The following is a 26,467-nucleotide window of genomic DNA, read 5'->3' on the forward strand; positions in this document are numbered from 1 at the left end:
GGCCTCTTATACACCCAACAGCCAAGCAAGTGACCCTCTGCACAGATTAATCAGGTAGGAATGAGGTTTCCATGGTGAGTCCTGATCCTCTTCTGCCGAGAGGAAGAACGTACTCTTGATGGCAGACCATATAAAATGAAGGCTTTTCCAGTACACAGAGACATCTTGGGGCTTTTTGCTTTTTTCTCCAACTCCTTTCCCCAGGAAGATGCACAAATGCAGTCCTTCTTATTGTCTGTTTGTAGTGTCCAGAGGGGCTTGATGTACAAGGCTGTCCACTTTCTGTGCAGAACTTCATTTTATGTTTTTTGTTATCTCTAAACACAGGAGTTGTTTATCACTGACCTTGAATAGCAGCTCTTGCACCATAAGAAGTCTGCTAAGGAAGGTGCGGCCCGTGCACTCTTCTGTTACCTGCGGGCGATGTTCTCCCTTTCCTAACTGCCCCTTTGAACATTTACGGCAACCACATCAGATACTGTTTTAAGCTATTCTTTTTCAGATGAAAACTTGAGACAGTATCTAGCTCCAAAATTTTTATCAAGTTCTCTGTCTCCTCTTTATGGAGAGATCCTTTTTGGGTGGATACTGTCTATAGTGCATCCTGGAAATGACGTTCCAGAGTGTGCAGGAGATGCTACTGTGCATGTTTTTAAGCTGATTTCTAGAGACGTCCTTCAGTGCTCACATTTGCAAAGTTGTTGAAGTGACAGCTGGCAACAAACCACTGCTCCAAACTATGTACCCAAAACATGTTAAATGCTAGAGGCTGCTTCTGCATCAGACACAAGAAATGAGTTATCCAAAGGGGGTTTCATTGCCAGGAGGTACCAAGCCAGCAAAATAAAGGAGAAAAAGCTGTTTGTGTTGAAACCCCATCTCTAAACAAGAAAACAATGTAAACCCAGTTAACCCAATGGCTTCCAGTCTGTCTTTAACCTTCAGATTACATCACATCCCATATGACAAAAACATAAGGTGTTTTTGTTGCACAGCTGGAAGCCCTGATGCCCTCTGCATTAAGCAGTACATCAAAACACATTGCTTTACCACATCAAGGATTTGTTCAGACCCAACCAGATAGTGGTTGATATTTGGTCAGCACAAGATCTTGTACCTTCTCTCTCTGTCAGTACTTGTGTTTTTTTCCAAAGCAATCTGCCCAGCTGCATTTACTCTACTCATGATAAACTAAAACTTCTTTTTTAATCAGTTGTTATCAGTGTTTCTTCAACTTTTACAGAACCTCTGAATCAAAACAGAGGGAGAACTGCACTGGGCAAGGCAGTTAAATTGCTGTGTACTTTGTCTCTTGAGTCAGAATGGATTAATGGACTTTCTTTAGATGAATCTGACCTGTGCCTCATCAGAGACAAAATTATAACAACTTTTTTCAAGTCAAATAGCTTTGGGACTTAAAATAGTTAATTGCCAATAGTATTCTAATGCCAGCACAAATCACCACAAGGACAGAAAAGGCCATTGGGCTTCATGAATTTTTACACCCTCTCCCTTTTACCTAAAAACTACTTCATTGTATAGAAAAGTTACAAAAAATAATACCTCCTTATCCTTTTCATAGAGATTCATTTCCTATGAAATAGGTCTTATATTTGGTCTGTTCCTGTGGTTCCTTTTAGAACCAGCGTATCACTATGTTAATGCTTTAAACACTGCAACAGAAGCTGAGGATTCAAATGCCTTAAAAAAACACTTTATAATTAATATGAAACCCCAGATTTAGTTCACAGGCATTTATTGATTTTTTTTCCCTATATATTGTCCCTCTCATATTCCTTGCTGCTAGAAGAACTTTTCTGAAGCAGTAACATTTGCCACCATAATTTCAGCAGGCCTTTTAATTTCTGCAGGTATTGCAAACTTTCAAACCAATGTCATGATAATAATTTATCTTAATAACCTGCTAAGTTTCCAGGGTATTGATCTGGCATTGCAGTCTCATGGGGCCTCTTGTATCCATGCATTTCTGTGGCACTTCTCTTGTCTCTTTGACTTGCATTGGCATGCTTGCCTAAATGTGACACTGTTAAAACTGACTTTATAAAAACAATATGAACTTTGAAAACAAGAAAAATAGAAGAAAAATACAATCCTACACCCCCGAAGTCTTGAGTTTCCTGTTGGGAACATGAAGCAACTCAATTTGCCCAATTTTTACCTTTGGAATTTTCCCTTTTGCTGTGACCCTTACCTCCCAACCTGCAATAATCACTGTGGTGGATGAAACTGGGAGATTTTCTTTTTATGTCATCTTTTGCTCATTACGTCTACAGGAAACTGAGCTTATTGAAGTCCTTAGAAACATCCTCCCCCTGCCTTTCTGCAGTGATTTCATTCCTGGTGCTGCCTGCCAGAAGTGCTGCCTCATGTCCCACTGAAGCTTCTCCTGTGCAACTTTTCACATGAAAGTCAGGTAAGCACTTTCCAGGACAAAATAAGCTGCCAGTGTTATTTCCTGGAAGGTCCCGTGTCTTTAAAAAAAAATCAGAATTCTCTTGCCCCTTGGGAATGGGCATATTTTAGTAAAATATGTTCATTAGAATCTCTTCCCTTCAGAAAACTGTCATGCTAGTGGTTGCACCACACCGTTTTCCTTCTGAAGGTCATGGCTATTGCGTGCCACTAAGCATTGCTCTGGCACTTTGAAGTAACTTAGCTGCTCAAAATGATGTGAGAAAGTTGTGGGGAAAAAAGAATATAAGAGCTAGGACCTGATTTTAGCTTTTACCAAGTCACTGGAAAACTTTTGTCCATGTACAACCATGGCATAGTTTGTGACAACACACTTCAAAGATTTCGCTTATTTGCTTTACTGACAAGGTGGCACCTCACCCAGAGGCAGGTCTGTAAGAGCTGGCTTTGTGTTGATGAGCAGCAACAGTCTGAACAAGGGGCAGTGTTTGGGCCACAATTACCATTTTATGGATTACCTTGTTTGCTCATTGAGGTCTCCAAAATCCAACCCTCCCAAATGCTTCCTGTATGATTCACCAGGTTGGTTATGCAGCGATCAATAACATTAGCTAGAGTGAAGAAAAGTCTAGACTATTATGATCTAGAGCTCAATATCCACAGGAGAGAAAAGAGAGGGCAAATGTCTGGCTGAGATACTCAGAGTGGCAAAAGAAAGCATGGAGGAAAGGAAGGGTGTCGTAGGAGGGTTGTCTGCATCCTTAAATGTTGCATTGCAGACAGATGATGTGCGTCAGAAGGAAGCACATTGGGAATAAAAAGATATAACCGTATGAAAAAGACTGGTTTTGTGTAGCAGGTAAGAAAAAAAGAAAGTAGCAGGCCGAAGATACAAAATGTCATAGTGGAGTGGAAATGAAATGGTCTGCAGTGGGGAAATAGAGAAGTGTAAATGTTTGATAAGGATCACTGAAGTACAGGGTGGAACAAAGGGTTAAATAAAGGTAAAAGAAGACCTGAGCTCCTAAACCACACAAGAAGTGGGAATCCAGGAAGTGTGTCCCTGGGGATGTTGGAGAGCTGAGCAGAGGACGTTAGCGACAAATGAGCCCTGGGCAAATCACTAGCTGTCAAATACAAGAGGGTCCCAGGAACCGGCAAGTACAGTGGTTGTCCATCCCTCTAGACTCCAAAAATCCAGGGACCTCCTACAGGACATCTGGCCTCACTTGTGTCCGGGGTTGCTTTGCCTTCAACGTCAACAGACTCAGGACTCGGTACTTCAGATGGTGTGTGCCCAAAGCAGGTACTTTCTTGACCAAATTATTTATCCTGGGACATCTTGAGTCAATAACCAAATCTGGAGGAAAACATTGTGACTCTATCATTGATTGCTGTATATGGTGGTTAATGGAAAGATCAGAAATAAATCGGGAATCTCTTTGTAAACATAATGAAACACGGCCTGTTTAACAATATTTTAAATACATATTTCATGCTTTTAATTTTAAGATTGGCTTTTCCAACAAGAAGTTCACTAAATCTCTGCAAGGTGTCCTGTTTCAGATAAACAGCAGCTTCTCCATTTCTCAAATATTTTGAAGAGTTTTCAAAGAACTCAGAAGTCTCCTGGAAAAAGTGACATTTTCAAGAAGTTTGCTCAGTGACTTTATCCAGAATGGTTGAAGTCCAGATGAGCCTCAGTCAGTTGCTTTAAGCTGCTCTGAATTAGGCCCATCTTGCAGGATACCTTCCAGCGCATCTCAAGCTTGGTGACAATTTCTGGTCTGCACAGGCAATGCATGCTTTCTTCCAAACTAAGCAAATTCATCCAAATTCTGTTTCCTGTAGGTTTCTTGAACACACATGGCTTGGATTTCGTGCTTGGTTGGCATCAATGGCCTCTGGTCTCCTCATTCTCCAGCCATCAGCTTTGCTCCCTGCAGAGCCTTCCTCATGTAAGCAGAAGGGCTCTTCTGAGAGGAGTCTCTTTGGGGAGCTGCCATTTCACCATTTGGCCTTCTCGCTCCCTCGTTCTGCTTCAGCCTTGAACGCCAAGTAGTTAAGGACCAGCTTTGGCTGAAAACGCAAGGCTTAAAAGTTAAAGAAAACTGAGAACGCATCCAATTTGCACCAGAGGGAGCCTCTGTAATTCGTTTTGTTGGAGATGGCATCCAGTCGGCAGTACACATATGGCGTAAGTGTTTGAAAAGTTCGTAGGCTGGCAAGCAGAGCTGTGCCGCTCTTGTCCAAGCGAGTGGCAAAGAGACCGGCCCATCTGTGAGCAATGTCCTCAGGCTGGGGGCTGTTATCCCATTCTATTTTATTTCCCCCCTCCCTCATTGTAATTTTTTAAAGGAAGTAACAGCGTTCCGTTCAGGAAGATGGTGCAAACAGCACGATTGGATTTATAGCATTTCCTCTATCTGCTTCTCATTAATATTGATTTTTTAATATTTCATCACTGACAACAAACATGACTCTTAGCAAAAAAATATAAAAATCTTCAGTTCCCAGCTTTTCATGAATGGGAGATACGTGCCTTACTCTGAGCAAAACATTTACTGCTTCTCTACATGGTTAATTACAGTTTTTCACTTTATTGTCTGGCACTCCTAAACAATTACTGCAAGTTTCTCAAAGAAGTCTGCAACCGAGAAAATAATTTCTGGCGAGAAAACTGTATTCACTAAGTTAAATCATAACATGCTGCTCATTTTTCTAAACTTCTAAATTCATGTAATGCTGGCGCATTATAATGCATTCTTGTAATTAATAAGATCGCAGATTCCTGGGAAATGAGCTAGAGAAAAGTTCCAAATGGCAAATTATTTCTTGATGCCAGAAGGTGATTTTTTGTTGTTATTATTACCACTCCTACATACTCAGTCTAAAGAGTTAATTCCCCTCCCCACCAAATTAAAGTGACTGGCCTAAAATGATGAAGACAGATAGAGGAGTGTTTGGCTTTTTATTTTTTATTTCGCCTGATATCTGCAGAGCTGGAAGAGTTTGAAGCAGAAAGGAAGCACCTTTTTCTCCACCAGAACTGGTGACAAAAGCTCTGCTGAAAGCTGCTGTTCCTGCCTGGCAGATTTGGGTGGCATGAGGACCATGTCTGCCCAGAGCCACTTTGGACCTCACACCAGGTAAACTGGATTTGTTCATCACGTGCACATCCAAGAAGGGCTGTGATTTCCTTTCCTAGTTAAACTTGACCTGAAAGGGAAAGGGTATGTTTGTGCCTTCTTTTAACCCCTAGTATATGTTTTTTAAGGAATGGAGATCTGGGGAGGAAAGGGGGAATCTGTTACATGGGCAACACTGGGCTTATCAGCCTGTGTTTTCCCAATGCCAGGTCAGGTGCATGTGTGTCTGGAATGGTATGATGAGAGTGAGATTCTACTTCTCCAGAAAATGAAACCCCAATAGACCAAAATGGAAACTCACTTTTAATAGCTATTTAAGACTCTTCTTTCTTTTCCTGAAGGCAACTTGCTTGTTGGAGGCAAAACAAAATAAGGACCAGGCCACCATGAGCAAGGGAAGCACTCCTCTCCTTGCTCCAGAAAAATCCCAGACCCACCCAAATTAGCTAAATTGACAAAGGTCAACCCAGAGTGTCCCTTCCTCCCATGCCTGTAAGCTGGAGTGTCCTCCAGGGATGCTTTGTGCCCCCACTCTGCCCGAGGGCTGGGGGTGAGGAGCTTTACACTGCACAAACCAGATTAAAAATAAATAAATCCCCTTTTGAGAGCTGATCTGCTGCTTACTGTGCTGCTTTGCTTCCAATATCGAAAAAAAAATCACTGCAGTGCCATTCAAGCATCCACACACAGCCCAGCAACCATACTTGGGTTTTCTCACCACATTTCAGGCTGATTTAGCATTGGGTACATTGCAAATCCCCAAAATAAGAAGTGGGAGCAAGGAAGACGGGAAGAGAGATGGGGAAACTCTGTAAGAGCAGGCAGTGACAGGGAGTAAAAATGATGGGATTGACACATTTTCGGTCGCTGGGCGTTCGAAAGGGGTTGGAAACAGGGTGTGAAGTTATCAATAGCAGTTGGGTAGCGTTGCCGGTGTTGCTGCTTCACTTGTGGCTCTTAAAATGGAAATGGCTCTTAAACTCACAGTACTTAAAATGGGAAGATTGATTGGTTTCAGAGTTCGCTGTAATCAATACAGCACGTTTGGATTAATATTGCAGCTTTCCACTTAATTAGAGGTGACTCAGTTGTTTAGCATTTCAAATCAGTAAAATGATCGTGTCAATGCTGTAATTTCCTAAGAGGTGAAATATCACCTCATTTTCTGGTCTTTGCTTTGTTTTATGCATATGCAGCCTTATTTCTTCATTTGCTTACGCTGTTTGCTTTAGTGAATATGCTTTAGTGTTTTTTCAGGCTAAGACTGAGCAAGATTTGTCTTTGAGCAGAGCTTGACATCAACACTTAATCTGCAGCTGAAACACTTATTTTTCTCCTTTTTTTTTTTTTCCTCACAGGTTTGTAAGAGAGCAGAGTAATTGCACGGAGCATGGTCATCGTATTCCAGCACTCAATCGCCAGCAGTCAGGCTGCAGGCTGGCTTTCAGCAGCATCTTTGCAAGTGTCTGCAGTGCCTCCAGTGCTCACACTGACTGTCGCCATCCGCAGCATTATGGAGACATCATCATCCCCAAACCAGGCTTACTTATGGCTTTATTTGTGCCGTGATGTTTTAATGCCACTACAAAATGCCAAGCGATGCCCCAGAGCAACGTGATCAACGAGCGCTGCCTTGTGTCCTGAGTGGCTGCGAGGTGAGCAAAGGGGCTGTCACAGCCTCTCCAATTAGCTGGGTCTCCAGTACACAACATGCATGCCCGAAGGGGATTTGTGCCCACTGAGACAATCGGCTGTCCTCGAAGGGAGATGTGCTAATGAATTAATCACACAGGATTGACGTACATGGGTGTGAAGGAGGGGCAAAGAACCCTGCTGTCACAGGTACTTCTGGGGTCAGAGTGCCCAAATCCGGAACTTTTACAAATGTCAGGTTTCTAACTCCATAAAATCCAGATCGGGACAACCCTCCTGACTGGACACATGATACTGGGTCCTTCCCAAGTGTCACTTTTAAAGATGCATCTGTTAGAGAAAGGGGTAGAGGGTAGACCTGCCTCTGATAGATGTAGAAACCGGAGAGGCCAGAGTTTGCATGGGGGGAGAGGGAGATCCAGCTCGTGGCCTTCACCCTGGCCATACATGGCCACACCTTCCCTCTCTGTTTGCCATCCCACCTAATCAGGTTATCATCAAGTCCACGGGAGCCAAGCGATGGACAAGGAGACTGATCCCTGTCTTTCAGAGCTGACACCGCAGGGCCAGGCAGTGTGGAGGGGGTGTAGATACCTGAGCAGATACCTTTGCTGCCACACTGATTGAAAATTAATCCTAGAGGCACCCACATCACCATGTGCATGAGCCTTCAAGTCCTGTCCTTTCACAGCTGCTGGTAGCCAGCGGGTCCCGGTGTGGCCGGCGGTCGCCTTGCCCAGGTGTGGAGATGGACGTGGCTTTGCCCTGCGCCAGCGCTGGGAACACTTACAGAGACACCATCTGCAAGAGAGTAAGTGATGAATGCATCCAGGGAGGCATGCAAAGATAAATGAGCTCCATAACCCTTGGCTTTGTCCACTCTTCTTGTCTTTAATAACACCCCAGACGAGGTTAATCTGCATCAAATGCTTCCAGCAGCAAACCGCGCATGCTGAGACAGCCTATCGCACAGGCGTTTAGCACACCTCGCCGCAGTTTTTTTTCCTGTCACAAGACTATTTAAGCTTGATGCCTGGCAATTAGCTCCCAGTCTGCTGCCTGGAGAAGCAGTTCAAAACAGGACATTTGATTGGTTGGCGAAGGAGCTTTTTTTTTCTATATATACATGTACATACAAATCTATCTCCTCCCAGCAGCTGGGTCTGTCCAACCAGCCCCTGGCTCCAAGTGCTTGAAGGGTCTCCCCTGGTGTCACCAAATCCCTGCAAAGGTGTATTTCCTCCAAAGAGGATTTTAAAAGGGCAATAATCCATGGCCAAGCTGTAACAGGAGTCTGTCTGGGGGCAGTTGTCTAAGTAACTGACTTCTTCTGCCTTTGGTTTTGCAGCTGAAGCTTTCAGTCCTCCCCAGATTTTACCTGTGGCAGCAAGAAAATACAGAAAGGGAAAAGGGAAAGTAAGAAAGAAAATGACAAAATTCTTTTGACCATTTTGGTCTGGATTTAATTGCTGACATGCCAAAATATGAAACACTCCAATTACCTCAGCAGCACGTTGGAGATTTCGAGTGGCTCCTGTTAGTATTTAAATGTGCATCAGGGTGGTGAGGGATCTAATTAGGGGCTGTCTAATTGTGATGATGTTGTCCTGAGAAGCAGTGGTCTCCTGGTGACTAGAGCAATCTGTGAGGTAATCAAAGAGGCTGCCATCATTCCTCTAGAAGAAAGAGATGAAATTAGACCACCATCCTTTTCAAAATGGGATTCCTTCACCCACAGGTTACCAGGACCAAGCCTGAAAGTGAGCCGTGGAGGTGGGTGATGGTGAGACGATGGTGACTTCCTAATGTTTCTTTTATATTAATGACTTGAAAAATCCTGTGAAGCTGAAGCTGTGAAAGCTTTTTTTTTGGGGGGGGGGGGGCTTCAAACCAGCCTTTCCTAAGAGCTTTTTTATATATATATACAGTTGTCCTTTTTCATCCCTTCTTCTTCCTCCTCTCTATAACTTTTCTTCTCTGCCTATTTTATCCACCAACGTGTTATATTTCCCCCACCGTGAGCTGCCTGCGAGGCAAGCAGGAGGAGATAGCTCAGGTCTTTTAGAGGGCCAGGGTTGCCAGGCACTGCCCACCAGCAGGACTGGACCTCACCATCTGTCCCTCTGGAGACCATCACAAGCAGGTTCCACAGCTCCTGCTGAGACTGGAGGAAATAATAAAAAGTCAAATGAAATTCAATTTGGAATCCCACCTACCCCTGTAATTCTGCTTGCCTTCCCCAAACCCTAAGAAGACCTAAGCTGCCATCAACAAAAGCAAGGCGTAAGAACATTACAAAACACCTCTCTGGAGTGTGGCAGGCAGGCCTGCGCTTGGCTTTCCTCTCAAGATCTTTCTCATCTTTTGGCGGTTTTGGTAAGAATTAAATCATCTAAATTCCCTAGCAGTTTTATTTGCGTGTATCGATTCCCAGAGAGGCAGGAAGTTTAAACTGGAGTGACTGATCGGCGCAGCGTGAGCTCTGATCAATATAGCACCTTTAAATGAATACAGTCATCTTGCACCTAATTAGAGATGACTTGGTTATTTTGCAGAGCATGTCATGTCAGGACGGGGACCTGACATGGCTGTTCAGCTTGCTGCATGAGGGAATGTGGCTGGGGGGGTGGTTCTGGTTTGCCCATAGATGTATAGAAGCAGATGGAGAGAGCAACAGAAATTTGGAAGCCAGGGGTGCAGCTCAGCCCCCTGAAGCCTGTAGGACATAGCTGAGGACCTTATGCAGCAGAGAAGAGCGGGATTGAGAGGGGTCCTGGACCACAGCCTCCCTGCTATGGTCAGTTAATGGGGTGGTCACCAAGGGGGTGTGCCACACTGAGTGGACCTCTGCCAAATTTGTCATGCTAACTGCCACAGAAGGAGAACTTAAATACGTAAGGAAGGAGAACCTGAAACACATAAGATGCCTGCATATTTATTTATTTCCACTTGGTCTATTTGACAGTGTTAATGAATGTTCCTTGTGCTTGAAGGATTATTCATGTCAGGGGAATAAGTCCAAGTACCCCTGGCTCCCTGAAGCACAGTGGTCCCTGTGCCAGGGGTTACAGAAGACTCAGCTCTTCCTCCATTCCCATCCCAGCACAGGTGTCTGTTGGTCCCTACATCCAGAGGAGCTTCCCGGGCTCTGGCATCCTCCATTTCAGGGGTTTGCCCAAGTTGATGGGAAGAAAGACCGGTTTCTAACTCAGTGCCTGGGTCTGCTGGCACTCGCTGCTGCTGGAGTCGATTTAATTCCTCTGCTGCTTGGCACTGGGTGTTTAGTCAGAGATTCCCCATTTGCAAGCAGGCAAAGCACAGCTGAGAATTCATCAGGCATTGCTATTAAAATTTTCTTATGTAAATTAATTGCATACATAAGCACTGACATCGCACACTGGAACACAGGCTTTTCAGACTCAGAAAATGCTTGCAACTTCTCTGGATTTCCACAGTGGGAAAAACGTTTCCTTTCCCTTCCAGAAATGCCAAAGCACACAAATGGGTTTTTCTTACCCAGGGGCAAGGAGATAAATCATCCAACACAGAAAAAGGGCATCTGACATTGGGAGGGATGGGTGCGGTGAGGCAGCCGTGCCCTGCACACGGCTCCATGAAGTTCCCCCACGCCATCGCATCACCAGCCTGCTTTCTGAGGCGTGTTCACCGATCTCGGTGCAAATAGCTAAAGGTTTCCCCAGGTCCTCATTAACTGTTTCCAAATGTTCACTGTAGCTTGGCTGTATTTATTAATATTAAAATGTTTCTTCCCCTCTCCATTTGCTTTTGCCTTTGGGACTCAGCTGCCATCATCTCCATGGTGGCTTGGGAGCCATTTCTCTGCTGGCATTTGTCACCAGCCGTTCTTCCTCCTAGGCCAGGTGTTGGGGGAAAAAGTCTCGATCTCAGTATCTGCCGCACTGAAAACTTCTCAGAAATGAGTTCCACAACATTTTTCTTCTTTTTTTTTTTTTGTCCTCTGCAGATGTAAGCCCACGCTGAGTGGAAATGGAGGTCAACTGCACCACGGCACCTTCCGTGTAATGTCGCTTTGCTGTTAATTTGACTCCCCAGGACCCTTTTGTGAACGCAGGTTGCATGGGGTGATACGGACCTCCCAGAGAAGTAACTCTTAACAGGCCCTTGTCAGCATGCAGAAAACAAAGGGAGTGGAGCATCTCCCTTATGAGGAAAGGCTGAGGGAGCTGGGGCTTTTTAGCTTGGAGGAGACTGTGGGGTGACCTCATTAATGTTTATAGATATATAAAGGGTGAGTGTCAGGAGGATGGAGCCAGGCTCTTCTTGGTGACAACCAATGATAGGACAAGGGGTAATGGGATCAAGCTGGAACACAAGAGGTTCCACTTAAAATTGAGAAGAAAGTTCTTCTCAGTGAGGGTGACAGACACTGGAACAGGCTGCCCAGGGGGGGTTGTGGAGTCTCTTACTCTAGAGGCATTCAAGACCTGCCTGGACACCTTCCTGTGTAACCTCATCTGGGTGTTCCTGCTCCGGCAGGGGATTGGACTGGATGAGCTTTCGAGGTCCCTTCCAGTCCCTAACATTCTGTGATTCTGTGAAACAAAGCATTTGGGATCTCTCTGCAGAAGGTAATACAAGTTTCCTACTGAAATAGTTTAGTTTTGTATATAGTGTTTTATTCTAAAGACAAATCTAAATACGTTCAGTGTGAGACTGAAACCACGGTGGAGAGGGAGGCAGGAGCAGGAGAGGCAGCCAGGAACGTGTGGGGACATCAGGTCAGTCTTTGGGAGGAAAAAGCCATCCTGTCACCTTCATCCAGTGGTCCCCTACAGCAGCACTGCCACCACAGCTCCCCTGCACATGTCGGGATGGGTTAGGTAAGCAGTAGATGGATGCTAACAGAGGTAAGAGTCAAGAGGATTTTTTTCAATATGCTTTTTTTTTTTTAATCTCCTCTTAAGCAGACTTACTGGAAGAAAGCTGTAATTATTTAAATCTCTTTTTTCCCATTTCCTACTCCACAAACACACTCAGCTTTGCGAGTCCTCAGAGGCAATTTTATGGAAGAAAATGTGGTTTTTCAATATTTATTTTAAGTACATTCTTATCAACATACTTGCCAGTGAAAAATGCCACCACAGGCCATTCCAGATCAATGAAATCTGGCTTGCAGTTGTGGCAGGGACACTCTTGACCACACACCAAACTCTCAGCTTTGCACACCCCCCTCTACCCCACCGTATGGGGGCCATGTGGACTGAGATCTGTGTCTATCAGTCCTGCCTCCTTTCTCCCTTCCCCCCCCACCCCCCTTTTTTTTTTTTGTCTGGTTTCTTTGTTTGCTATACTATTGTATTTAATTTGTCCCTTGTGCAGCCACACGTCAAACCTTTCAACCTCCATCCTCCTGTGGGTTCTGTTTTGTTAAAACCTAGAAGAGCATTTCCTCAGGGCTGCTGCAGGAGGTTGTGCCCCTCCTGGAACAAAGTGATATTTGTGGAGAAGCCTGAGATCTCTCAGCCCTGGAGGGGCTCACCTGGAGGTGTTTGCAACAACTTTTTCCAGCTGCTGATGGGTAATACCATAAAGGGAAAAGATGTCTCCCAGGAAAAAAAAAATATTAAAAAAATACCACTTTTTAGCTGGAAGAACTAATGCCCCACATGTGCAAAACGAGCAGCACCTGGCAAGGAAGGCTGGGGCCAAATGGGAGGGAGATTTTGCACCGGAATGCATTGCACCTGTGGCAATCTTTGTAGTGTTAGGTCAGAGCCTGTTCCACTGCAGTAAGAGCAACTTTGGGGTTGTTTTTGCTCTTCTAGCAAGAGGTTCAGAATGAATGTGAGGCTGAGAGTCCAAGTTCAACTTTGCCTTGCTAACTTGGACCAGGAGCTACTGTGAAACCACCATTTGGGATGGGAGCTGTGGGAATATATCTCCTGCTAGACACAGGTAAGTGGTGACTGGCTGCTTCTTAGTGGGGTATGTGTGTTAAACCTATTTTGCTTTTGCTCAAACATGTAGAAAGTGCCTGTGTGTGCAGAGAGTCTCTGCAGCTTTGCATGTCTATAAGTGCATGTTTGGTTTCTAGTGTGGTGTTTAAAACAAAGGGCTCCAAACCTGTTCCTTAGAAAACTTACTTTGTCTGAAAGGGATCTCTTGAAGATCTCTTCTCCTTCCCAGTCATGGGGGATGAGAGAAAACAAGAGGTGCTTTGTGTGTGATTTGAAGATGAGAAAGTTGTGGTCCTGGGCACCTAAGCTGCATATTTATTACTCTAGCTGGGAGTAATAAGACGTAAAGGTTTGCTGCTTACTAGCAAAGTTGATGGCTGGTGGTTGCTGGGGACAGGAGGAGCAGAAGTAGGGAAGGAGAAGGGACCCTGTGGTGTAGCTATGGGGGACACCTGGCTATTTGCAGGCTGATGCAGAGAGAGGTGCTTGCAGAAAACCTGCATGATTGATGGGCAAACCAGCAGCAGTCTGGACAGACAGTTCTCCTCTGAGCTCATGTGAGGATGGTCTGGAGCACCACGGCCCTTCTGGAGCACAAAGTTGGGCTGGTGTGGTTGGGTGCTAGCTGCCATACCTCTCACTTTGTGAGGTATTTTCATGCTGTATTGATGGTGTTCTTGTGAAAGTACCTGCCAAACACCTAGTGCTGCTTACTCAAGAGAAGTTGGATTTAAGTGGTGTGACCTTTAGCTCTTGGGAAATTGATTAAAGCCAAGATACAAATGCTTCCTTCTCCACTCCCACCTGCCTTTGGGGCTTTGCAGGCTGGGGTTGGCCCACCTCTTGGCCCTTCAAGCCCAAGTCCTCCCTGTGTCCTGGGACTTCTCAGGAGTTCTTGGCAGCTCGAAAGACACATTGCACTTGCCTGTTTGACCCCTGCAGCTGTCAACTGAGAGTTCAGCTGCAAAAGTCAGCCACAACCTTTACTGTAATGCTTGCAGGCTTTCTGAGATCCTGCTCTTGTGTTCTGGCGTGTTTTCTCCCCAAAACCCTATGTCTGAGGGTGACTTGGCCTCCTCCCTTAGAGGGGCCTGGTCTTTGTTCAATGTGTATATTGGAGTCACTCATCCAGGTTGGGGGCTGCTATTCTCTGCTCCTCTTTTAGTCTTGCTCCATTGAGGCTTGTGTGGGGGTTGAGAAGGTGACTTTGGCCCAGGTGCTGCTCTCCATCTGAGTCAACAGTAATGGTTGTCATCAAGGCTGTCCTGTGGCAAGAGGCTGTGTATGCAGCTTGTCCAACTCTTTTCCTCTTTGTTTAGCAATGAAGCTGAGAATTGTGGCGTCTCTTTGCTTTCCACAGTCTTGCATGAATATGTGCCTTTTCACACATCAAGGTAAAGGAAATGTGCTTAGCCTGTCCACAACAAGGGTGTCTTTGAGTGATTTATTTAGTGATTATAATACTGCTACTTCAACAGTCTTTGTTTGTGTCTTTTTTGGGACAAAGAGGTGTTCTTGACTCCTCTTGTGTTTCCTGGTTATTTCACACCCTTGAAATATGCTGCGTTACAGAAAGGATGTAAGGGTTATAACAGGTATATAAAAATATGAAGCTGGGCCTTATTATAGTTTAAGGTGCTGCTACTTCACTGAGGCAGTTTAATGTTTGACCTGACTGTAGACAGCAAGTATGAGGTTGTGTCACCCGAGTGTCTGCAAGGCATGCTGATCTTGCTTTTGATGCTGGCTTAAACAAGATATACCCCAAAGAGGCTCAGCTTCAAGATAAGGAAAAGGTCATCACAGGAGCCCAGTGTAAGTGAGGCAGCCCAGCGTTTAAGTGAGGGATGTGGTCTGTAGCACCTCTGAACCGAAGCTGTCACTTGTTGCCTTCAACCCCTTCCTAACGCTCCTTGAGAGATGCTGAGCCCTCTGCTTTCCTGTGAGACTACTGTCTGGTTTTTTTTAGACACTTTTGTAAGTACATGAGGACAGAACCTATGTAGCTGGTTGGTCTGCTAAGCATGTTTGGGTAGAAGCGATGTAGCCAAACAGAAGTTCTTGAAAGACATACAGCTCCCACAGTTTTGGCTGTAGTTTTGGAACTAGCAGTGGTAAAAGTCTACCTTTCCAAGGGGTTCAGCAATGCAAGTCAAAACTTTAGCAAAAAAACAACTTAAATTATTGTTTTGAGAGTGTTGCATGTTGTCTCCACCAGCAGGAGAAATTGTATTTGAGCTGGGTGCTTTCCGTGTAGGAGAGGAAGCGATGTTTCATCTCGGTCCTATTTTCTCCGACCACAGTGAGGCTGAAACAGCAGGAGGCATTTTCATTGCTCACAGCTCCAAATCTCTTTTGGACTAATAGCTAGTGAAAAGCACGCTGCTTTTTCTTGGGGTCACACTGCCGGGGCTGCTGTGCGGTTGCCAAGGCTGGCTTGCCATCCCTGTCTGCCACTGTCATGTTTCCGCTGTCCCCTTTCCTTCTCAGGCAAGCAGCTGACTGCATCTGCCTCCCACCCAAATTCTCCAGCCTGCTGATGGGCCTTTGGCCCAAGTTTTGGGCAAGGGCTGCTTGCTGTCTTGGAGCCATTGGCTCTGTGAATGGTGTTAGTGCCTGGCTGGCTTGAGGGCTGCTGTGGCACCCACCAGCCTAAATAATTTTGTGCTGTCCCCAAGTCTTACTGTGTGTTAACTAACACAGCCTAGGGGGAGAATAAAAAAGGCAATCCAGGGCCTCCCCTTCGCAGCAAGAGAAGAGAAATCATGCAGCTTTGCCAGGCAATTTTCTCTGTATTGCAGGTTTTGTGATACTTGCTCTGTATGACAGGATAAAGCAAAAGGGGATTGCAACCTTTTTATTATGTTGTTTTTAAATTAAACTCTCATCTTTGACATTTGTCAGTAGGTTTGACTGGAAACAAACAAAAAATATGCTGCTTGTTATCAAGGTTTTTAAAACTTTGTTTTCTCTCTTTTGATCATGGTACAAATCACCTGAACCACACAGAGGCAGATGCTGATCTCATTTCCAGTGATGTAAAACAACAAAACCACTGTGCCTAGTAGCTTTATTAATCTCAAATACTCTCTGTTCAAGTCTCAGTGCAAAGAACGTAGGTAGGACTGGTGTTCATCTGCCATCCAGCTTCAGCCAGAGCAATGTGCCCAGCAGGGGTGGCTGGGGCTCTACAAGGAGCATGGCAGCAGTGAGGAGCAGTGTTAAGAGATGAAACAGTGGGGTTTGTGGCTTCAGGCGGGTCTTGTGAGGCAGGAGAAGGAGGGATTTGATACCGCATTTTTTTTTTTAAATTTATGTGGAGAAGAGGAGTGGAAATGGTTATAGTTACACCTGCCAAAAATAAAACCAAACAAGCAAGAAGTGTGGGAGGGGCAAAGGATATCCTGGCCCACCTGAGGTGTCTTTCTGGTGGGCAGCAGCAGCCTTGCTTGCAGATTGTGTGGTAGGATGACTGTAGCACTCTGCAGCCTATTTCTGCATCTAGCTGTATCACAGCTGGACTGTACCCCAGACTTGACCGCTCATGGCAAAGACAGCAAGGACCAAGCACACTGGCACTTGTCAAGAGTGATTCCACAGATGCACCTGTGCGTATGCGCTCTTCAGTGCAAGGAATTTACTGTGGTGGCCAGCTGGATGCACCAGATTTCAAGCAATTTTGAAAATCGTTTGATTTTCTTTTCTGATGGCATGCATGCATCTGTCTGAAAAGCCAGGTGGTGGTGTGGGGATGGGAGATGTGATGTGGCTTCCAGCCAGTCCTTCTCTTTTAACATGGGGATTTTGCCAAGTGAGTTGCTTTGGCAAAATCCCTCTGTCTCCCTCCTCTCAGCCTCTTCGGCCTCATTCATGTGCAGAACCACCGGGATGCCTTGTACCTGGATATTGGCACCTGGCCCAACCCTTGGTGCAGGGCACCTCGGGCAGGTGAGTGCCTGCCAGCCCTGTCCCTGCCACTGCTATTGAAGCACTGCAGGTGCTTCACCACAGGAATTAAGTGGATCAGCTCTCACCCACAGTTTTTTATTGCTGATTTCTGCAAGTGCTTTGTGACAAGAATGCTGCAAAGCAGCAGTAGAGCCTTCCTTCCACTCCATTTTGTTTGGAGAACTGACTTTCCTTGTTTGTGAGGTGGTGGTGTTTGGTTTGTGGTATGTGGTGTTTGCTTGTTTTTGTGTGGTTTTTCTTTTTTGTTCCCTCTTAGACTGTGCAGTTGCTGTACCGCCCAGAGTTCATTCTCCTCTGGACTGTGTTACATGAATCTTGGGCTGGTTGTAGGAGCCGTTCTCTTCCTGTCAGTCCCCCATAACTACTCTGCACAGCACTGTCTTGCTTCCCATCTGTGGGTGGACGGAAAGGCATGTCATAGATTTATCAGAAGCATTGGTGCATCCAGCAAACCAAACCAGCGACCCAACAGCCCACACACAAGGAGGAAAACGCTATTAGTGTTAAATTCTTAAGAGTTTTCTTGCTTCTGGAGTGGGGTTTTTCTATGTGTTTTTTAAGTAGGAAGGATTTCTGGGCAATGAAAGCTGCATTTTGTGGAAGTTATGCTCAAGTCATACTGAAAAGTTAATGGTAGTTGGAAGCTAATGCATTGTTTGCTTTTGAGAAGTTTCCTTCTGTACATACCAGGCTTTCCAGAAGGATCAGGCAAGGGAAGGAGCTCTGTCAGAGTTGTCTTCTGATCAGGGCTGGTCATGGTGCAGGAGGGACCTGGCATGCTCTGGGGCTCTCCTCTCAATGGAGCAGGACGCACGAGTCCTTCAGACCTCCAGGGCTGGGCTTCTGTCATTATTGGTTCTATGACGGGGGGTTACATAGGAGGTGACACCTCTCAGCTTTGTCCGTTTATTGGAAACTGCTAGTCTAAAATGCTGAGATGAAGTCCTTTCTGGAAAGAAACTGTTCTCATTGCAGTTTGCAGCAGTGCTGGAGAATCAAGGAGCCTTGGACTGCAGAACAGTATCAGCAGGTGACAGTGTCCATGAGCGGTGTTCTGTCACATTGCTGAGTCTGCAAAATGGTACAATTATGTTCTCCAAAATGTTAGTGCTGTGTTCTGTGCTGTTAAGTGTTTCTTGACTGGTAGTGATGGAGTAATTGTAACAACATGAAAAACTTTATTGTTAAAGTAGCTGATCTCACAGCGAGCATGGAGGTGGGAAAATAAATAGGCTGGCCAAACAAAATGTTTTTGCAAACCCCCACTCCTGTCTCCGTATTATCAGAAGAGATGGACATAACAACATGTTATGATCTCTGGAGCAGGAATAATATGAGCACAGAAGAGAAACAGTGAGATCAACCAGCGTGGTTATGACTCCCACCACAAAAACCCTCCCACTAGGGATGTAAAACAGTCCTAAGTTGCTGTTTATGATGCCAAAAAATGTAATAATGAACAGTAAAACCATACAATAAAATCTGGGCTAAATGATTATTATTTTCAAAGACAGTACAAAAAAGAACTAAGGGAGGGTAAAGTGAAGGGAGATTGATAGACACTATGTGAGATATGTTTGTTCTTGATTTTATTAAACTAATATACTACATAAAAACCAACTACAAGAACATACTCTACATTCCATAGATATTATATGCAATATAGGCCCTATTGCATCTAAACCGATTATCTAAGTACTGAATATTATGTGACCATAACATGTAATGTATTTATACTAAATCATTTACATAGTGTATTAGTATTATTTAATATGTTATACAGAGAATATAGTATGATGGAATCACTCTATAGTATGATACCCATATATTACATATAGGAATAGTACACATATCAGAATATTATAGCATAGAGACTATATACTACATAATCTATTCTGTTCTGTTCAGATATAGCACCTAAGTTACATATATACTACCTTAAATGCCACTAATAATGTACTGTGTTATAGGAAATATTTTTTTTACATCATATTAAGCAGTATGTTATCTATAAAGTGCTCGATAACAAAGTATTTGTAGTAGATAGCTGGTAGAGGCATGGTAGATATCTCTGCATAGCTGGAGAGAGATATGTAACTTCATAGTAGAAGGGCACAAGTTACATAGTATTATACATACAAGGTATTGTATTACAACCTTTACCTGTATTGTTTTCAGAGTGAATTAAAACAAGTTTGTTCTAAAATACATTCTCTATAGGATACACAGCTTATCTACTTGAATTAGATCTATAATAACATACTGTATACCATTTAAAATATATTAACTACACATAATCTAATACATAGTATAGTAAATACAGAATATATGCCACATCATGTATTATTTATGTCATACATGCTACTGCATACTATATATACTACATCTAATATTCTCTCTTAGAGCATATGCTATCTAAGTCTTGTATTTTAGATGAAATGTCTTATATAAATGCACGTGATGGGACAGGCAGGCAGAGACTCCTCATCCAGACAGACCGGGGCTCATTTCAACTGTCTTGATTTCATCTTTCTCTGCTCCATCTTTGTTTCTGCTTTTATTTCAAATGTAATGTCCTGGTTTGCTAGAGAGTGGGGAGATAAAAGGGAGAAAAAAATAAATGAAAATTCAAGTTTAGGCTTACATTTTCCGTCCAGAAGGCCTCTTCTAGTGAGCAGGTGCTCAGAAGCTGGTGTGAAACGAGTAGGAGTTGGAAGTGCATGGCCCAGACCCAAACAGCTCCTTGGACTCTGCAAAACTGCTTCCCAGGCTTGTGCTGAAAATACTAATAAAAGCTTGCTCCGTTCTTCCCTGCATTGTGGCAGCAAGGTCATTCTCGCTGGGCTTGGCTTCCTTGCCCTTTTGTACCCATGTTAATATTGACTAAACACCCTTTCTAAGGGGTGGGGGGACTTTTCTCAGTCTCCTGTCCCAAACACCCTTTATTGCTGATGAAAATCAAAGCTCCATTTATAATCCTGTCTTGGTGGTGGTACCATTTCTAGGTGCGATGTGTCCAGACACATGGGGCTGGACTATAGGAACCTCCACTGCAGAAGCATTTAGGGGGTGACTGGGTGCTGTTTCCCCTGCAATCTCACAACAGCCCCATGATTTTCTTGAGCACGCTTACCTGGCATCCAGAGAATCCTGGAAAGCTCCTCTTCTACCACTCTCTCCTGCTAAAACAGCCAGAGGGGTTCTGTAACTTCTCTGGTGCAGCGATGGGGCCAACAGAGCGACCTTTTCCCCTCCAACCTGCAAAATCCCTGTTCTTACCTTTTACTGATGCTGTCCAAAAATCCTCCCAAGGTATCTGTTTCTCCACCATCAAGTGAACAATAAATTTAAATGAGGAACTGGCTGTGTGCACTGGCAATTGTGTGTCCAGACCAAAACACTGACAACTGAAACTACTACTGCATGGTCAGCACAGTTAAGAGGGAATCAACACACAAGTGGCATTGCCTCATCTTCAGAACAAGCTTTATTAAAGTTTTGCTTTAACAAACATTGTATGTAGCATGAAAGCATTGGTTCTTTAAGTTTTCCAATGCATGGCATAGACAAAAGGAAAAATAACAGACTCAGAGGCAAATTCAGCACGTAAATGACAGAGTACCAGAAGAGGCATGTGTTAACTGATGTAGCTGCTAGACCATCTATTAGAAGACATTTTGCAAGCAACAGTCTACATTTCTTTGCATTGAAGTAGAAACATATTTTTGGATTGAGTTTTTTTTTAAACAACTTTATATCACAAATGCCAGGGTAAGGCAAATCCTGGATGAATCATATGATAAAAACCCCTTTTTCCCAAGAAAATAGATCCACATACTCTGTTAAGTTTGTCATTTTAAAAGCAAAGCTGGCATGCACTGCATATAGAGAAAAGTATCTCATTTTGTTGTTGTTTTTTAATAAGTATATTTTTATTCAAATGCCTAAAGCCAACCACTGTTAATCCAGAGAGACTTTCTCAGAGCTTTATAGAAAGACTGACAATTGGTAAATGTGTGACCTGGTGCTATAGACTGTGTCTCAAACATCACCTTTGGGTGTCAGCACATGAGGAAACCATCCTCCATCAGAGCAGCCACCAGCCTGAACGTTATCATGCCTAATGGCAGGGCTGAGCACTTTTGGACACAGGAGTGACAAGACAAGGCAGAGCCTGATACTTTGTTTGCAAACACAGTACCAAAGGGCTGCTGTTCTCTTTACGCCACATACCACAAACGTGGTTTGAGTTTAAACCAAAAACCCATGCCAAAAATCCCTGCAGAGTGATTTCTGGCCTGACACTTGCTCCTCTGTGAAAGTCCCTCCCTGCATTTCTGCAGCCCTAGCAAGAGTGGCAGAGGCTGCAGTCAGGGCCATAGGTCCAGCCCCTGACTAACTTGCTCTGCTGAAACACTTGACACTGCCGAACTATATAACCCAGTTTATGACAGGTAAAAAAACCCCAACAACTCAAAACAAAAACCCACTTGGAGAAAGCCAGATACAGACACGGCTGCAAAGTGTCCTGTAAGGACTTACTTAACCACCTCCTGCGTTTCCTTGCTTTACACATCCTACCTGGGCTTCATGCTTTGCTGCTGCATCCTTGGCCAAATGGTTCATAGTTTCAAAGACTCGCTGCTGTTTGAGGAAAAAGTTTAAATGGGAAGTGCAATGAAATTACTGTCAGGGGTTAGAGTGTCTAATTTGATGCATCTTTGCAAATTTTCTTTTTTTTTTTTTTTTTTTTTTTCATATCAGTCAGTCTTTACCAAGACTTTAAGGAGTCTTTGTCTCCTCGCTGAACCGTCACACCCCAGCCTTCTGTGGGGCTCTCCCTTTGGCTCCCCAGCTACAGCTAGTTGGTGATGGCAAGAGGGACATGGCTAAGAGCAGCCTACAGCTCCTTTAACATTGCCCACCAGCAGGCATGATGGAAATGAGCAGAGCTAGATTCAGAGCACTGGATACTTTCTCTTGGCTGAAGACCTGGCCACCTCAGATCTCCTTGACACTTCGCACAGCTCCAAGTCGAGCCTGATGAGTCCATTCCCTGCACGGCTGGTTCCCTCACTCACCCAGATGGAGGGAGCCCTTCAACCTGATCTCTTCACAGCAACCTGCACAAAAGGGGAATTGAGAGGACAGACACCCAATGCATTCATTCCCCCTCCTCCCAAGGTAGCTATCAACTCCTGCCTCACCTATTACGACAGGCTGTTTCCAGCAAAATCACCCAGTACAGAAAATATACAGAAACATACAGGATGTGCAGTAGGTAGAGGCCAGCTAGTAAATCACTATTTTGAGATTCATGTGTATTTGGGAGGAAAAAAAAAGAACAGAATCAATTGTCTATCAGTTTCAGTTACAGCATGGTTGGGTATGACTGGTATGTGAAACCCTTTTGTTCCTTTTCTAAAAATTTCAATGCAGCATTTGCTGGCAGAACAATTGACATATGGTAAGACATTCTTATCCAAATAACTGTTAATTGCTTTTTAAAAAAAATTCAAAAAAAGAAATCATGCATATGCAGTAGAAAATATAATGAGGGCTCACACAAGATACAGTGTGAGGTTGTTAAAGCCAGAAGCCATATTTAAAGGCGCCTTGAACGCAGAGTGCATGTTTTCCTCTGTCACTCACAGGCTCAAGGAAACATGTGTCGCCTACCGGCGCCCGAAGGTCACGCTCACAGCACCGATTTCAAGGTGCGCGGTGCTAAGTGGGAAAGCGCAGGATGATTTGGGGCACCGGCTGTTCAGTGCCACGTGTGTTACTCACATGTAGGACCCACAGAGGGACACGCTGCAGCGTGGGCTGGTCACGGTTTGGCTTTCCCAGGCCAGACTGAAAGTGAAGGGCAGAGCCGTGGGTGATCCCGAGGTGTGGGGATGTAAGAGTTAATGCACAAACTCTGCCTCCAGTACGGACTCAAGGGAATACGGCCGCGGTCTTTTCTAGCAGCCACGGTTTGGACACGGTGACCTGCTGGCGGGTGCCAAGTGACAAGCCCGGAGGCGGGCAATGTGTAGGGCTGTCTCTATCAATATTTCTGAGATTTTGGAGCATCTAGTCTTTCAAATCCCTAGCACAAGGAGGGCGTTTGTTAATCAGTGTGTGCAGATTATAATCCTCTGCAGCAGTTCAGGTTCTCGATGAAAATCTCTGTTTATATCCTAGGAAAAAGTTTAAACAACAAAAAAAAAAAGAGGGGGTGGAGGAGAATAAACTGGCTCCCACAGGTGGTTTGCAGACAGTACCGTAACTAAGAAAGAAGATAAAGATGCTAGAAAAGGGGTGGGCCTGGAAACAGGCTACTGATGATACGATGCAGGAAGAAAAGAGACCCAATATAAGACAGGGACTCACAGTTCAGAAGAAACTGTTGTAATTGCAGGGATAATTGCAAAACATCGTTAGAAGTGGGAAGTTATGTTTTTTTCAACAGGCTTACAGAACAAAATGCAATGAAGAACAAAGAGAAATTAAAGCAAAGAGTCATTTCCCCAAAGCTCCCTCCCTCCCAACCCGTGGAGCATCTCTGTGTGCTCTTTTCTGCCGAGAATGATGCCGTAGGATGTCAGTGCCTGCCCGTCGGGTTTCCTCGGGTCTCTCCTCTCCTGCATCCTTCCTTCACCACAGCAGGGGAGAGAAAACACAAAGAAAATGCAGAATTTCAAATGTCTGTACAGAACCCAGCCTCATCTTTCTACCACAGATGCCTACTACAGTTTATCTCTTTGTCACATGCACAGCACATATACATGTCACGCAGTTTATATGTATCACAGCCACTATTATCTCTATAGCAAACTGATTGTGCTCATTAGGGTTTCTTGCTTTTCCATAGCACTGTGCTACCTGGTTTGATATCACAGACCCCCAGCTCTGGTGGGTGCTTTAGTGCTAGACCACAGAATAGACGTTAAAAACAACACAATAAAATACTCACCATACTAAGCAAAGGGATCCCCTCAGCTCTGAAAGACCCTAGTGAGATGCTTTGAAGTTTACCAGGCTAAACAATGCTCCCTGGGAACCCGCTCCTTATAATTAAAACAGCAGCAATAGGGTTGAGAGGACTTCAGTAGAGAGCTGAGGATTCGATACCTGCTTCTAGTCCCGTGCACGCCATTAAAATGCCGGGCAAGATATGGTGTGTCCCTTTGCTTCAGAAAGGTGCCTTGCAGCGGAATTAAGGAGATTTATTCATTGATTGCTAGTTGTGGTATTATTCCTGTGAATTCCACCTTTGTAAAGCAAAAAGACTCCATCAGCATAGCTGAGGTTCTCAGGGACATGGTTTACTGACAGTGTTGAGTTAATGGTTGGACTCGATGATCCTGAGGATCTTTTCCAACTAAAATGATTTTATGATTCTATCATTCACAGATATTAATTTCCATGGGAAAATGCAGCATGAAACACAGACTTCCTACAGGCTGCATGAAAGCACTAGTAACTGTCAGATGTATTTTTTTTTAAACTGAGGAAGGGTATTAACCTTTCCGTGTATTTTTAACAGCAAGATTTTCATTAATTCCTCCTCCTTTTTTTTTGATTGAAGGGAACATAAACCCAGAAGCCAGGGGCGGGGGAAGGAAGAGTTGTGGAAGCTGCATTTTAATGGTGAGGTTGCCTTCTAGTTTTGCCTCAGTACTTTTTACCAGGGACCCCATCAGGCCTATTTCTCACTCCAGCAGTACAGCAGCACATCGTCTATAAGCTGATGAGGACGAACGGCTACACTCAGTAATAAGACCTTGTATTTTAAACCTCTGTGATACAGCTGCTGCCATTGTAAAGCCGCTATATTTGGTCTACATGAAATCCCATTACAAGTGCAAATAACGCATCTTGCTGTATGTGATATCAGCATCTCATGATCACCCCACGCCAAAGGAAACTGTGCGTTGATGCTAAAAACTACTTTTGAGGGACAAATGCTTCTTGTAATTGGTGATAAGCCTCTGACTTCCTACCAAATTATTAATTTTTATCTAGGCTGTTTATGCCTATGACAAACTCTACAGGCAACAACAACCATTGCACATTTGTGCCATGCCACTATCATTGAGCGCATAAAGCCATTAAAAGCTCTAAAAGGCGGCAGAGCTCCAGAAGGCAGCTCCCTGACTTTGCCTTGTTTTTCCGTGCTATTGCTACGGGTGACGTTCGGCATCGAAGAGCCAAGAGCAATAAACCCCTCATGACGTGAACCTGTTGTTCCCAGAATACTGATCGTACAGAACTGAACTCGGTTCCAACCGGTATAAATTGCCTGTCATTTTCCTAAGCAATGCCAAAAATTGTTCACTCAGTTACTCTTCCACTCCTTATCTCTCTGCTGTCTTGCCTTCTGATGATCTAGGACCGTGCACTGTCTAAATGCATTACAGTTGCAGACTGCTACTATAATATTTAGTTGACAAATCAAGTCTACTGGGTATTTTCATTTTTTTGGTGCAATACAGGCCATATTATTTTCTTTTCCTTCGTATTTTTTTCTTCCTTTTTTTCCCCCCTTTTTTGGTAAATTCTACTTTTAATTACGGTAATTTTTAAAGCAAGTTTTCAAACAGAAACAGAATGGAAGACAGGAAAATGGGTATAAAAATAGCCATAAAGGTCTTACCTGTTACTTAAACTTCCCGCTCTGTTTCCATAGGATCATTTCTACTTTCAACTTGACTGTTCATTTCAGCTGAAAACAAAATGAGACAGTCATAAAATTCATGATATTTGTGAAGTATATCACGTTGAGTAATAACCACTTTGAACCAAACTTTTTTTTCCCATTTAAAATTGCTAAAAATAATTTAAATAGAAGGCTTAAACTCAATTCAGCATGGCCTTTGCCAAAAATATCATCTAAACTATGGCAGGTGTGATTGGTCTTATCTAGGCTAAATATAAAAGTGTTACTTTAGCACCTGCATTTTTTAAGATTGGTATTTAGGATTTGTGCTGCAATGAATATGAATATAGATATTTGTATCAAGACTTTTTTCCTTTCTTTAACCTTGCTTTATGTTGTGTCATCAACTGCACATTATGAGTCATTTGACACAGGCGATGGGGAAAACCCTCACACCTGAATGGGAGATTTGGAAACTAAGGGAAGATGTGAGTGGGGAGGGGAAAAAAAAGCCAAAAATCAATAACTATGCTACTTCAAGCCAGGCAGTATGATCTCTTTGTGAGTCAATATCATGTCAATACACCTGTTGGGGTTTTAATGAACTATTTGTAAATTGTGCATCATCCATATGCAGAAGAGATACCATAATGGCTTCCTGGATGTATGCAATGAAT

General features: G+C 44.0%; 1 protein-coding gene across 14 annotated transcripts in view; it reads right to left on the reverse strand.

Moving 5' to 3' along the window:
* Positions 1-20,612: 20,612 nt before the first annotated feature.
* MACROD2 (mono-ADP ribosylhydrolase 2) overlaps positions 20,613-26,467 on the reverse strand; it is an 869,250-nt gene continuing 863,395 nt past the window's right edge. For 10 of the 14 annotated variants that reach the window (XM_065059857.1, XM_065059852.1, XM_065059851.1 and 7 more), the window contains 2 exons: positions 25,788-25,856; positions 20,613-23,783 (listed from right to left, as the gene is read on the reverse strand). In XM_065059857.1, coding sequence (XP_064915929.1) covers positions 25,795-25,856 — 62 coding nt within the window. In that variant the 3' untranslated portion in view covers positions 20,613-23,783; positions 25,788-25,794. The remainder of the gene's footprint in view (positions 23,784-25,787; positions 25,857-26,467) is intronic. The other 4 variants (XM_065059855.1, XM_065059854.1, XM_065059848.1 and 1 more) reach the window with 1 other exon arrangement.

The sequence above is a fragment of the Columba livia genome, chromosome 3 (assembly GCF_036013475.1).
Source record: "Columba livia isolate bColLiv1 breed racing homer chromosome 3, bColLiv1.pat.W.v2, whole genome shotgun sequence".
NCBI classification, from domain to species: domain Eukaryota; kingdom Metazoa; phylum Chordata; class Aves; order Columbiformes; family Columbidae; genus Columba; species Columba livia.